This window comes from Spea bombifrons, chromosome 2, assembly GCF_027358695.1.
Source record: "Spea bombifrons isolate aSpeBom1 chromosome 2, aSpeBom1.2.pri, whole genome shotgun sequence".
In the NCBI taxonomy this organism is placed as follows: Eukaryota; Metazoa; Chordata; class Amphibia; order Anura; family Pelobatidae; genus Spea; species Spea bombifrons.
Window position 1 is genome coordinate 91439101 of NC_071088.1, and position 15241 is coordinate 91454341.

A 15241-nucleotide genomic window follows, 5' to 3' on the forward strand; every position below is an offset into this window, starting at 1 on the left:
TAGATGGGCTGAACGGTACTTTTCTCCTTTCGGATTTCTGATTGTTGGGATATGGACATGGGCTCATAGCCTGTGAAGCAACTAGGGTAGGGTGAGCTGCTGAGCAGCCCTGCATAGGGTACAGAATTTAAAATTACTCATACTTATTGTGAAATCATTTCCCCTTTTAAAACATAAGTCTCTAATGATGATTTACCCACTGAAAACCTGAGTATTATGAAAATAAAGATCTTGAGTTAAAGGGCAACCGCATCAATATCTTCACTTCTGGCTAACAATACATATAACAGAGGAGCTTATAGCTAATCCTTGGAAGGTGATCAGAAACCCTTGCAGGAATGGTAGCACTACAAGTTCAGGATATCTGTCTGGAGGATGTAGATTTTGACATGGGGGCGATATATTTTTGTTTGGCTGCTTGGCTTCTGGGATTTGTAGACTATAAAACATTTTATTTATAATACATAATATAAATGAGCAGTATGTCAGTAGATGATGATAGCTACTTGAACCGGATGCAATATTGCAGTCTCTATCGATGTCCAGAGATAAAGATACTGTGTGATTTCTGCAAAATGCTTACAACCCAAGATGGGAGTTTTAGGGTACTTCATCGGTGACCAGCTGCCTGGTGGCAACAACAATTATTTACGCCTTCACGCTGGTCTTCCAGCTAGACGTTTGTTCTAAATACATAGTAAATTCTTCCACGTCTTTGGGTTCAGGTGATTAGGGTTCAGCATTTGCCAAGTAACTTTTGGATTTAAGGCATATTCACACAGTTGACAGCTTGCAGAAGAGTTGGACATTCCAGCTGCCCGACTTCACTATGCATTACAAAGGGGCCCTTATTCAAACCAACGCAAGAAGGGCCGACCCGGGCCTGCATATTACATTTAAAAACCAGCAAGGTGACTTTCAAGAACCCTCCCAGCATTAGCTGGCCATTTGCTATTGTAACACTATTTAAAAAAAGGCACTCGGCTAAAAATAGTAAGCCAGGCACGTGACTGAGGATACGTTCAATCGCACGCCAATGTCAGTACAACAGGTTGATAACCATCATTTTAATTGACTCGATGAACAGTTGGAGTACGCACACAGGAGGAGTCTAGATTTATACGACTAACACTTGATAACTCCAAAGGCTGTCCATTGTGATTGTATACAAGGCCCATGTGAAGTCACTGTCAGCACTAATGCAAAGTTGTATGCACATTTTCCCCCTCTTCTTCAAGAAACTACTTAGGTACTTTACTGACAACGCAAATACGTCACATATAGAAAAAAGAACCATGTTTAAAGGGACAGTCAAATGTCCCAAACAGCCTCAGCAAAAACTATGCATGTGAAAGCCCCTAACAGTACTTTACAAAATCCATCCATGCATTTGCAAGGAGTGGCATAGAAACCTTGAAAGGGACCAATGAGCCAGGGCAACTCCAGAGAAGTGGTTCAGTGATTCAGAATACATGTTGAGGCATCAATGAGAAGAATCTTATAGGTATTCCCTTACGACATAAGGTATTTTTCAAAAAGTGCTAAGTAGCATACAGTGCAATGCTAGCACCATGAGGGCAAAGTTGGAGTCCTGGAATGAGCCAGTATCCAGATGCCTTTCAGAGGCCATTGCTGTGATCGTTCCAGTCCATTAGCACTGGAAGATGAAGAACTCATCTAGCCTGTGTCTACGCTATACATATGGGGCTAAAATAGGAAACAAACACAGAAGATACAAACAAAAAGCATGTACCACAGCAAAGTGTCTCTGAAAGGGAAAATGAAAGAACGAATGGCTGTCTTAGGAAAACACCGGGAGGAGTGGTTTCTTGAACGGCTGCCAGCACTTCTAACCAAAGCCTGGAATTGCTGGGCTGAGCAAATGACTAATGACATGTTAACTGCAACCTGAACGTAGTTCACAGGATACGGCATCACCTGCCACGTACGCAATTACAGAGCTATTCATCAGCAATGCTGCACAGTATGTTATGCCGCTTCTCTGGGGGTAGAGTCACACGGCTGCTGAAAACAATATTCTCCTGAATACAGACTGCCACCAATTCAATTAGACACAGTGCTTGGCCGGACGACACTGTCAGTAGCACACCGACGCGAAACATGCAATGAAACGGCAAGTTATTTAGATTCTAATCTCCTCGGAAAAACTTTTGGTTTTTTTCCCCCCAGACTGGTTGTAAATTGCAGCCTTCACCGAGCACTTTCAACACAATGCTTAACGCATTCAAAAACACAGAACTGAAACTGCTGCATAGACTAAAGGGGGGATGACAAGCAAGGAGATGAATAAATGACATCCTATTCTGGAACACAGCCAGCATGGTCAATATATTTCCTTCTTTAGAGGAAACATCAGTTACAAGAATTAATAGCAGCCATAGAAGTGCTCTTTTTATCTTTATGTATCAATGTACCGACGCAGATGCAGAACACCTTCTATTCTTACTGTAACACCGCTCCTACACAACGTCACTCTCCTGGCTGTAGGTTGTACTGTAAGACTAAAGGTTTGAAGTCTCCATACAATGTGTCTAGTAATAAAATACAATGTACACTTTATGGCACAGCAGATGTCCTATGTAAGCAATAGGAGGATTTGTCACAGGATCTGTCAAGGGACTGCCATTTTGCCTGGAACCCCAAAAGTTAAAGCAGCTAATTGAGACACTTCTAGCGATGGCTGCTTATAGCGGTATCTGAAATAACCGCTATTAACTTTCTACGTGAAGCCATGTCTCTCTATTATCTAATGTTTTCATAAGAAAACAGAATATGAGTGATATTGCAAAACAAAAAATACGTTTATATTATATTATGTTATATATCACACACACACAGAGTGAGTCATAGAACCTCGATATCAAGTGTTTTTACAGACAATTTGATTTGTATTCGTCTTGCCCCTGGAAGTATAACCTAGGTTCTTTAAACCATGGATGGATGCCAGCTCATTAAACCACTCCTGAAGGGTAGGAAGCTAAAGCGATTTCCACCAGGAATAACCACTTTTGAGGCATTACAATGAGTAGTTAATGATTTTTTTTAGACTAGACCTCTGAATTTTTTATGAAGTAGAGCAGCCTGAGGCTCCATAGCCATCCCTATATGATGCCCTTTCCCTCTGGTCTCTTCCACTGATGTGCCATGGGGGAAGACTGTGTATTATAATGCCATATATTTATCACACACACACACTAAGATGCCACCTTTGCCACAAATCAGTTCGTAGCATTTCTGCCCTGGTACCTCTGTACTGGTGCACTGCAAGTGCTGTTATTGTAAAGTGGAAATGTCTACATGCAACAATAAATAAAGCAGAGGCTGTTATGGCTTCCATGGGGGGAGCCAACTCAATATTAATGCTTATGGATAGCCAATGGATATATTTGTCATGGTCCAGTGTCCACATACTTTAGGCCATTTAGTGTATGTACACACACACACACACATTTACATATATGTATTTTAATGTTAGCAACTAATCTAAATCATACCTAAACCATCAGTGTAAGCATTGCTAAAGAAAAGGATGACATGTTGAACTCTGTATGTGACTTGCATAGTACTGCGGCTAAAGACAGAAGATCAGTGTTAAAGGATGTTAAATAATGTTTAACAAATGTGTGTACAGCCGAAACCAACATACACACACATTTTTCTCCAGTCTTAAAAACACTAGTTATGTATAATGGACATTTGAAGAAGAAAAAAACCCAAACAGTTTTTCGGGTTGTTTGACTATATGAGTGTTAATTATTATACTAATATTTTACTATTTTCTTTCATACTTTACTAATTAACATACAAATTACTTACAGATCCAGTTTTCCTAGCTTCACCTAAGATCAAACTGGCCAAAAGCATCCAGTAAGCAGCTTTATCTGATGTTTTGATGTTTTCATATAAACAATATTAATGAATGTTGATGCACCAACACCATGAAAGAACAACAAAACAACATTGTTTAAAGGAGAACTTAGTTTCAAATCAAGCGCATGATTCAGAACACATACATTTGAACGTTGCAAAGGAAGGGTAATCCATACATACATTAGACACACAGTACTGTGCACGTGTTTTAGGCAGGTGTGGGGAAAAGATATATTTACAAATATCTTAACATGTTAATTGTTTCTTATCATTTAACAAAATGCAAAGTGGGTGAACAGAAGAACAATTTAAATCACGTTAATATTTGGTCTGATCAGCTTTTCTAGGTGAACTTGCACACAGTTTTTAAGGAACTCTGCAGGTGGGTCTTTCTGAACATCTTAAGAGACCTAACCGCAGTTCCTCTATGGATGTAGGCAGCCTGAGATCAGGGTGGTGTGGGGGCCATACCATCACTTCCAGGACTTTGTTTTTCTGAATATAGCTCTTAATGACTTCGATTATATGTTTGGGGTCGTTGTCATGCTGCAGAATAGAAATTTGGGGCCAGACGCCTCCCTGATGGTAAAGCATGATTGATAAGTATCTGCCTGTACTTCCCAGCATCGAGGAGACCGTTAATTCCAACTCCAATTGCAGGAATTCAGTCCAAACCCCGCAAGCAACATCCATTATGCTTCACTGTTGCCTGCAAACACTCATCTTTGTACAGCTAAATATTTTCTCATTCTGACTCATCAGTCCAGAGCACCTGCTGCCATTGGTTCTGCACCCTGGTTCCTGTGAATATTCGAGTGGCTTGGCCTTGTTGCAAGTTGGAGGTATAGCTTTTTGGCCCAAGCCTTCCACGAAGACCACTTCTGACCAGGACTTCTTTGAACAGCATCTGGGTGTACCAGGGTACCACTATTCTTTGCCAATGCTGAGCTGATGGCACTGTTGAACATTTTTCAATTACAAAGAGAAGTATGGTTTTTTTTTCCCAATTGCTGCACAAAAGTTTCCTTGGCCAACCACTACATCTACAGTGCTTGGCATTGCCCATTTCTTTGTGCATCTTCAAAAGAGCTTGGGCAAAACATGTGGAAAACTCTGCCGGACTTAAATTTTCTGCCTCAGAGAAATCTTGCTGATGCCAGCTTGGGCCTTGTTGCTGTGCTCAGTCTTGCCATGGCCTATGCCTTTTGACATTAAACTGTCTTTAGTATTTTGTATTCTGCTACAGAGCTGTTTCTGTTTCCATTAATAATTGTGTTCCAACCTACATATTAAAATGGCCATTAGCACCTGACCGGTATAATTGTTTAATCATACATTTAACAATATGCCTACACAATCCCTGACTTTGAAGTGTACCTAGAACTGGTGGTGTTTTAAGGCAATGGTCACACCAAACTGATTTGATTTCATTTTTTTTCTTCTGTGACATCACATCTATTTTCTTGCATGCTGAATCCGTCTGCACACAACATGAAGGAAGAGACACATCGCTACTGCAGGTGTGATGCAAGTAGGACCACAGAAAGGTTGCTAGGGGCAAAAAAGGCACATGGGACTGGCAACACATTTAAATAAACAGCAGGCAATGGTAACTATTTTCTAAGCACATGGAGAAACTAAATGTTTGTTTACCATCACTTCAGGAGCTTAGCACAGCTTTCAGCACTAAAGTATGGTTTTCCTAGACCTTGGTGAGCTGACAAATGTGTCTGTTCAAGAAATACCAGTCGGGATTCCAGGGTTCAAGGGGATGTTCCTAAGTCAACTGATAGCAACACATGCTGTAGATGCAGCCCTCACAGCCGTTCTTGGAAAGGCCGCTTTTAATGATCACATGCAAAGCTTAAAATATCCCAGCCCCAGCGAAACCTATAAAAGACCAATAAATAACGTTTTGTGAGCTAGAAATAGGTTCTGTGGTAAAATAAGTTGAGGCGTTCTATGTGGGACGTATATTTTAGGGATATTATTATACATAGAACATAAGGAGCGGCAAACATCCAAACCCGGCAGTACAAGCTCTTGTTCTGGATGGATGCTCAGAGTCCACGGCAATAATGACATTCTGGGAAGGTCTGTTTACATTTCAAATCATGCCATGGTGTGTGGAAGTCAGGTGAACGCACGTGCCTTCATTCTCCAATGACTAATTCTGAAATCCTTCCAACACATCACAATTCCTGAGCAACTGTACACGTTTCATAAAATGGTTATTAAATAAAGAGGGGGAAAAAACTAGGTGCCGCTAATACCCAGAAAAACAAACGTGTTATACACACACTCATGGGTTTCGTCACTAAAGATGGAGCTAGTAGGAGCGCTACAGATTAAACTAATTAAATAGATTAAATTGGCTATGTATTAAACACAGCCCAATACCAGAAAATGTCTGTAGTCGCACAATTATTACAGCTAGTTCAATCAGTGAGGCGACTTTCAAGAAGTATCACCAATTTTAACCCCTTAATGACAAAGCCCGTACATGTACGGGCTCAAAATGCATTGTTTTCAATGGGTTTAGTGACCGCCCGTTGTCCTTAAGGGGTTAATGTGCATTATACAGGACCATCTAAGCAGGAATGGTAATTCACGATTTCACATGACAAGGCCGTGCTTGTTTACAGAACATGCCCTCTCCCTGGTGTTAATGAATGAAAACCAGCATAATACTTATGAGGTGTTTATCCAAAGTTGATAACATTTATCGAGCCAGCATAGAAAAAAATTGTAATAGACTGACTAAAGACATATTATTATTATTATTATTAATAATAATTGTCATTCATTAACATCAGGGAGGGGGCATGCTCTGTAAACAAGCACTAGATTACATTTCTCCCCATCAGTTTCTAAAACTGTAAAATGTTAACGATAACCATGACCGACTCTAAAAGCGAGGAACCTGTACCCTGAAGTAGTTATCTTATTTCATTATACCATGTAGCCTTTATTACAGAGCAGCCAACCATGAATACATGCTGTAAATGCTCAACACTGTAATGAATTCAGAAACCTAGTGCAGAAAGAACTGCTGCTGCTGCTGCTGGTTATTTTCTGTCCAGGAACCGACAGCTCATGGAAAGCTCTCCGTAAGTGGCTGGCGTTCAAAAGCAGGTCAGATCTCACAAATGTAATCACCGGCTGGGTCTTCAGTCACCGCCACACCAATGATTCTATCACGACAACACGGAGGTCACACTCAGCGCATACTGCTGTATTTAAATGTATGTATTTGAGCCACGTCAGAAGGAGGCAAATTTCAAGTAATCTCTCAGCCTCATTTTGCTCTTCGTACATTGGCAGATTTAACAAAACAAATAAAAAAGACATTTCAACTTGAACAATTTAGAATTCAAAAAAAGTGTCTGTTCTTCCTCTATAAACCTTTGGGATGGACAACACTCATGGTCACCGTAGTTTAATAGCAGTAGGAACAACCTTACCAAGCCATTACCACGGTCAAGTTCTATGTATACCAAGATAAAAAGCAAAGTAATAGCCAGGTGTTCATTGGCCGACTGATTTAATGCCAATTAGAAAATCCAATTACTTTGAATGGCAATAACTGCACTACCTGGGAATTATCCAACCGAAACCAAGACAGCATTTCTGAATGAGGGCTATGCCAAACACACCCCAATAAGCATTTAACATCAAAACAGAGCTGGAATGCTCCATTAGTTTACATTAACAGGAACACTGACTTGGCGTATAGTGTTTTACGCTAAATGCAAACAAAAAAAAATAACAAGCTTGGGTGTTCAGCAGTTTCACTACCCAAATCACCCAGAATAGCAGCTCAACATCATAGCAACTGCATCATGAAGATAGCCCATTCAGCAGGTTTAATAACTAAATAAGCATCCAGCTTCAATTATGGGATCCAGAAGTTAAATAAGAGACCAAATGCATGGCTTAAACTTAAGCATATCGGACATGGCAAGTTACTTCCATGCAGACACACAAAATTTTTGTTAAAAAACTGATGGCTAGCACAACAAAAAAAAAAAAACAAAAAAAAAAAAACTTGTTTAATACAACATGCCTTAAGCCCTCGACTGAACAAACATTACTATTAAATTGCAAACCTCCAAACAGAGAATCTCACGGGAGAAATTATTTATAAATAGCTTAACAAGAACAACGCCGGATGTAATCAACTCCAGTTGTAATTTGGTGAACGTAACACGAGGATTGGGGCTTCACAAACAAGGCTGCCCTGCCAATTAGCCGAGCTGGCGTGCTTTAGCTTAGTATGTAAGGAATATTACTGCATACACCATTCACATGTCAACTAAATATGCTTAAGAGACAAGAAAACTTGCTATGGTGATTGCAACACTTCTTGCAACCTAGCCTCAGAAGGTTTACTAGCATGATTGAAAATGCTCCTCTAAGCAGATCTTGTCGTCATCGGCATGGCTGATCAGCGCAAGAAATGCGAGCAAGCAACATCTCAGATAATGGACGTGAAAGACATGCATCTCTTAACGCAGAAGGGCGGCGATAACATGAAGACGTGTTTTCAGCTTGCTGAGCAGGCACTTCCCGAGGCCAGTTTAAGTGAGGCTAAATAAGCACTAGATAAAGAGTCCATTCTTTCTAATATATTTTGGTGCGGTGTGTGGCCTAGCGCTACTCAAACAATTTAAGATATTTTATTGCTAGAAGGCGGGAGATATACCGAAATATATCAGTAGATGACAGCTCGCTATGGCTGCTCTACCAACTTTCTGTTGACCAGTTCCTGGCTTAAAGTGTTGGATTTAGGGAGTCTAGATGGATAAATTTTAGATTATTTTGCCTTGGATATCAGGAGAAAGACAGTCACAGCAGCAGGTTTTGCAACTTTAGTTAGGTATGTAAGGTTAGAATGTCTAAATCTGTCAAGGGTGACCAACAAGCAGCTTTCCAGCTGCTGGAGAATGATTACTCCCATGACACTTGGCAGTCATTCAAGAAAGAAAAAAAACACAAACATTTCACACAAGAAAGGCTGGTTATGTTCAAAAATATAACTAGACCCTGTGATAAAAAAAGGGAACTTGCCCCTTTACAGTAAACCCCAGGCAATTCATATACAGAGCAGACTAGTCAGAACAGCATTAAATATGGAGTTACAAGGTTCTGGAAGTTAATATTTTTAACATACGATCGCAATATCTACTAATGACTAGCAAAGATGCTGTGCTAAAAAGGATAGTAGCATTTGCTGTGTCACAATGCGATGTGGCAGAGAGGCGGATCGGCGGCAGAGGACTACGATAAGTGACACAAAGCACGGACACTCCTATATGTCACCGTCCGGCATAACAAATGCGGTGCTCTTAACATAGCAGTATTTTTAGGCTTTGTCCAAGGTGATCCCAGAATAATAAAAGGCTTCCTGTTTGCCAGTCTAATTGTGACACTTCCTTCATGATTACAACATGCAACGCAGCAGATCGCACATTATAAAAGTTGTACTTCTGCCCCCCCCTTAAAAAGCCTTCAGCGGTAGGGCTCTAAAGAGACAAAGAGTCCAACAAATTGAATATGGTGTTTAAGGTATTTGATGGTATTAATAGGGTAAAGGCAGGAGATCTTGAATGTGTAGGTGCAATGAGACAACTATTACACCATTTCTTGGACTGCTATGAAAGAAGGTTGGGAGTGTTTAAGAAACGCGCATAAAGACCCTGAGCTTCCAGCCGAAACAGCCAATTAAGAAAAAAAGACAGAAATCCAAACACATTAAAAGATAATGAAATAATCAAGCAGAATGTGAATGTGATGGTGTGAAACAACAACAACCACAGACAACGCTTCCACGTAAACCACAAGCGACTGCAGATAAAAGCATGTCAACAAGACTTGGAAAGTTTCTAAACAGCAGGGAAGTGGCATTTTTGGTCAAATACGTGGTGTAAAAAATATTTTTATCTGTACTTTTTATGTATTAGAGCAAACCTTTATCGGCTAACTGAAGTATAATAGATTGCAAGCTTTCAAGGCTAGCAAACACCAAGCACCAGTCTCTCCCCACAAACCGGCCAACCAGAACATTTTGGTAAGTTTATTTAGCAGAGAAGAATATTAAATTGCAAACATGCATACGGTGTGTCTCAATAATATTAAAGTGAAAAAATACTGTATTAAATATATATACAAGGAATATTCAACATTGCTAAATGGTATTTATGAACAATGATGAAGCATTTGAATATTCTGTACACTGAATACTATCCTGAACACAGTGCAAATGATAAAGCCCAAGCGCTTCTGGGGGTACACACGTGATCAGAGCACTCAGACATGTGCAGATGGGGAGCTACTGCTAATTGTCCAACAAACTGGAAAGGTGTCCGCCGCTGTGCATGCCGAGGGCACCCACGTGGTTTGCCTGGCACACACGTGCATGCGTCACCGAGCCCCCTTGCGTGCAGAAGTAAACACCCGCTTGTGGTGCGCACACTAGTGCCCCTGCTATGTACGTGGGCGTCATCTGGTGTTCTTGAATTTAACAGCTTGAGTGCCAGCCCGGTGGCATAAGATGTCAAACTCTATTTATAACAGTGGGATCAGCAATAGGATGTTTGATTTTCCACACAGGGTGTTTTTCTGCGCGGATCTCTGGGAGGTGTGTGTGTGTATGTATGTATGTATGTATGTATGTATGTACTCACCTTCGGTGTGGCTGCGGGCACTGTGTACGGTAAGCAGGGTAACGAGCAGTCTGTAGATACCGACCCAGGGGCTTCGGCTTCCCCTCTCCTGGGGGCTGCTGTGTCCCCGGGGGCGGCAGCAGAAGTAGCAGCAACAGCACGGGGGGCTGAGGGGCCGGAGCCGGGCCATGCTGGGTGTGTTTGTGTGCAAACACTATTCTCAAGAGCACACCATGTGAAGGAAGCCGGGGGCTGCTCTCCGACTCGCCGTGTCAGGGTGGTGAAGGGGCTGTAGCCTCTGTGAATCCTCCGCTTCCTGCCACTCGCTTTTAGTTATTCCCTCCGCGGCTCCCGGTGCTATTTAATAATCCACGCTGTACGGGGTGCTTGTCCTCCCCTTGTTTGTATGGTCTGTAGTTCTCTGTACACCTTTGACAGGCACCAGGTCTTCTCTCTGCGTTCACCTATACAGGACTCCACCAGGGCAGTAGAGTATCAACGAGCCAGAGTGTCTTTCTCTGTTTTCTTTTGCCAGGACAAGAAACTCTCCTCTATGGGCTGACATCCGCTTCCGGGGATATATAGCGATGTATAAATGACAGCGACACCTACAGGCGCTGAAAAGCGTAACATTCTGGGGATTCCCGGAAGTTAGTGTATTTCTTGAATGGGAACCTGATCGTAGCTGAGTTGGCGCAGCCACAAACGGTGTACCGTATCCCAGCTCTGTTTACACAGGCTACGGGTCACGGACAAGTGCTTTGCGTGGGTGGTTGATGATGTTTAGTTTGGACAATACATGCAATATTAGTGTGGGCTTTGCCTAAAGCTAGTGCATTACGAGGGACTCGAGTTCGAGGGGGTGTGGTTAGAGACGTAGCCAGGAGCAGGCCTTTACCAAGACATTTTTATGTGACTTTGTAACCCTTAATAATTATATATGTAATTGAGTACAACATATACATGCGTGTAAATGCCACGTCGCAGATCTGTCACAGCCTCACAGAACGGCGATCGGTACAGTGATGGATTGCATACCTGGATCTCACTGTGCGCTTCTTTGTTTGGGCTCTCCTGGTGACTTTTAGGGCTGTGTAAGTGGTAACACTTGTAATTAAGTGTCGGGTACCTGATCTCCATAGATGAAGCTTTTAACTCCTCAATAAACTTTACTTGTTGCTTGCAGTACCTGCTCTGAAAAATACCCTGTATCTTATATTTGAGGTCTGACTATAAGACTAAGATCCAGATTCCTCGCAGCGCTGCAGGGGACCTGGATCCTCGTTTCTGGCTGTCGGTGGACGTGGGCTTCAATGACGGAGCGCTAGCGTTATCGTACCAGAGATTGGCTGTCCTTCCTAAACATTTCGTACATGTCATTCATATATGAACTTACACATATCTGAATATGTACTTTAGTGCTTGGGGATTCCTCTATATTGCTTCCCAAAGTCCCCAAAATGTGTGCCTTGATACTTTGGGTTCACAGAGGAATTCAAGAGAGTCAATGAACAATCTGCTTAAAATTATTAATAAATACTTTGTGCAGCTCATCACCATGTTGAGGTTCCATTTTTAAAGGGATATGAATCATTCAAAAAGAATGTTGAGTTGCTTCCAAGACAGAACAATCTTTAGCAGCAAAAACTGGTGGGTTGAGACATAATGCGTAGAGACGATAATAAAACCAGGACGTGTGAAAAATGAAAAACACACATCTGTACCGTGACACAGCAGAGCACAAAAAATAATGCATTTATTGACACAAGAAGTAGTACATACATTCAATGATAACCATGACAAAAACAGCAAAACTTTAACTACTGTATGTCCAAGGACTGAAGGGGCAGCAGAGGAGGCAGGGTTTAGACCGTCTGCTCAAGACTGTCAATGATCCTGCTGCTTGCACCTAAAAAACATCTCTCGTATCTGCCAATTCCTCATCCAAGAATTCACAAAAACTCTGGTTCATTTGCTTATCATTTCCCGTCTTGACTACTGCAACACTCTTCTGGTTGGCATTCCACTGTCTCGGCTTATTTTCCTTGCACGTTGCTCCTCTTCTGCTTCCCCACTCTGTGAAACCCCCACTGGCTCCCGATTACCTTTAGAATTAAATTTAAAATCCTGGTACTGACATATATATAATATATATATATTATGCATTTTTACTTAGAAAAAGGAAAATCATATTCTTTGTGAAATCTTTGCAGGTGCAGAGCTGCATTTGTTTTTAAGCCCGTAATTCTGATGCTTGTTTATTCAAGTGGGGGTGTCTATGGGTGCACCAGGAGGAGGCACAGTGGATCACTGGGTCCCAAAATCTTACTCCCTACACAGAGAGTGCTAAGAACAGGACCACTGAAGTCTTCAAGGATAGGTGAGAGATGAAAGGCATACACCACCTCTTCCTCCAACAAAACTAATATTCAAGGATCCAACATGGCATCTGCAGTAAAAAAAAAAAAAAGCCCTGTACTGCGATGTCCTGTGCTATATATTAATACAAAAACTATACACAAAAATAAACAAGCTCATTGGCACACGTGCACAAAAAAAGTGCAATATGTAAGGGAAAGAGCTGCTATTAAAGGCCTTACGCTAGCTTTATGAATCTTCACCTGCTAGCCAAGGAAGGCCAGGAGAAGTGAAGAAAATAGGGTCCATTGGTGCTCTTATAAGCAACATCCCACATGTCATGTCGAGTGTACCCTTCACCAGAATCATGAGTGTGCCCAGGTTAGGAGTTCCCCGGGGGGCTCAAGGAATACCTCCGGTTTCAGGTTGCCTCAACTTTATGTCCAGAAGAGCAAATGTTTCCCTCTCTCACAGGTACTGTACATGATCTTAACAAAACTACAAAACTCGTATGGTTCTGTTGTTGAAAGAGGATGAATGAGTCAAGTATTTTTTAATTGAAATGTTATTTTAGTACATTGTGTTGATCTTATGTATAAGGCTATCCCCTCACCTCTAGTTTCTACCTTCCTAACATGAAATCCCTTAGTGCAGGCATAATAAACATGTTCCAATTAACTACAAACATACAAGAGTAAACAAAAAGTGAGAAATGGATCGAAACAACAAACCCCCAAGAAAGCACTCAGCCCAAAGTGTCCATTATTGTGCATAGCCTATTCATATCAATGTACTTGCTGAAAAAAGTCCATTACTGATTGCAATGATAGACAGTAGTATATATGTTAAATACACAAACTTTATTCAATTGTAAAGTCCACATGAAAGTTAAACATAAAATGATCAATTTCACCAGTGTTAACCTCATAATTACCTTGCTAGCGGGTGAATCCCTGTTGATCAGCAAGGTGGCACTGCATGAGGATATTAAAAGGATAAAAGGAGGGAAGAACATTGATCTAATGTTATTCTGGTATGCTATTTTCATTAAAAAAAAATTTGTGGGGAAAACAGAATTTTTAGGAAAATTATTAAGTGGAAAATGGTTAGGAGAAATAGACGGTTCATGGAGAAGGAGAAGTAAACACAGTAATAACCCGGTAGACACCCATAAACATGGATGACAGAGATTACAGAGTTATAGATGACACTAAAAACGTGATGGGCAAGCATTAAGGAATAAAACAATGACAAGTATTAAGGGATGGAGAGACACAAAGGGTTTATTCTAATCAGGGTAGGGCTGGCACCTTCTGGCCCGTGGGGCAGTTAATGCCAAGTGACCCCATTGGCCCCTGCACCTCCACCCTGGTAACTCTCAAACACTCTGGCACACCTTTAAAAGACACACACTCTTACATTTACACAAACTTACACACTCCCGCTAACATGTATACACACATACACTAACACACACTTACACATATGCACACATTTACACCAAACATACACATTCATAAACAAAAAAGCTAACACATCCATACTAACACACATACGTATACATACACTCTAACATTCGTACATTCATACATACATTACATACATTCATACATACCTCCTCTCTCTGCAGTATCACCCTCTTACCTCACGCGCGTATAATTATTTGCTGAAAGTATTATTTCACATTAGTAAAGCCCAGGGAGTTCCTAGACACGCAGTGTGTGGGGAGGAGAGGGGATTCCAGATCATGTGTGTTGTGAGGAGAGGGGGCAGCTGGATCATGTTGTGTGCTAAGTGGCGAAAGGGGCTGCCAATTGCAGTGAGGAAATAAGCTTTCAGGTGGTATTGTGTGGGGGACAGGCTGTCAGACAGCATGGGGGGCTGTCAGATATTGTTCAGCTGAAGGAGAATGAGAGGAAGAAGAAAATTGAGAACTAGAGAGAGAAGCTAAAATGACAGAAAAACAAAAGGGAGAAAAAAGAAAGAGAGAGAGAATAAAAATGCAAACACACTAATTTAAATTCCACATAGTAGAGCAGCACCCACTTCTTTCATTCAGAAACCGGGTTTATGTTTTTTTGAAGAATTAAACAGTTGCAATAATAATAAAGCATATATGTAACTTGACATTCATAAGAGTGTAGTTTAGATGAGTCACACTACACAAACATTATGCACCCGTGACTCACTCGTGACTGCAGGTTAACTCATCAGGACTGAGAAAATAAATTGTAAAGCAAGGTGATCTAACCGAGTACATCTGGGCAATCAATAATTATGGTTTCTTTAAACTGGTTACATTGTTAACGTTGCTAAAAGGGTTAGCA

General features: G+C 41.2%; 1 protein-coding gene across 1 annotated transcript in view; it reads right to left on the reverse strand.

The window, feature by feature from the left end:
• Nucleotides 1–11088, reverse strand: part of TMEM131 (transmembrane protein 131) — a 61632-nt gene extending 50544 nt beyond the window's left edge. Inside the window, exon 1 of the mRNA XM_053455168.1 lies at nt 10578–11088. Within this exon, the coding sequence (XP_053311143.1) occupies nt 10578–10746 (169 nt within the window). The 5' untranslated portion in view covers nt 10747–11088. The remainder of the gene's footprint in view (nt 1–10577) is intronic.
• Between the last annotated feature and the right edge of the window lie 4153 nt (nt 11089–15241).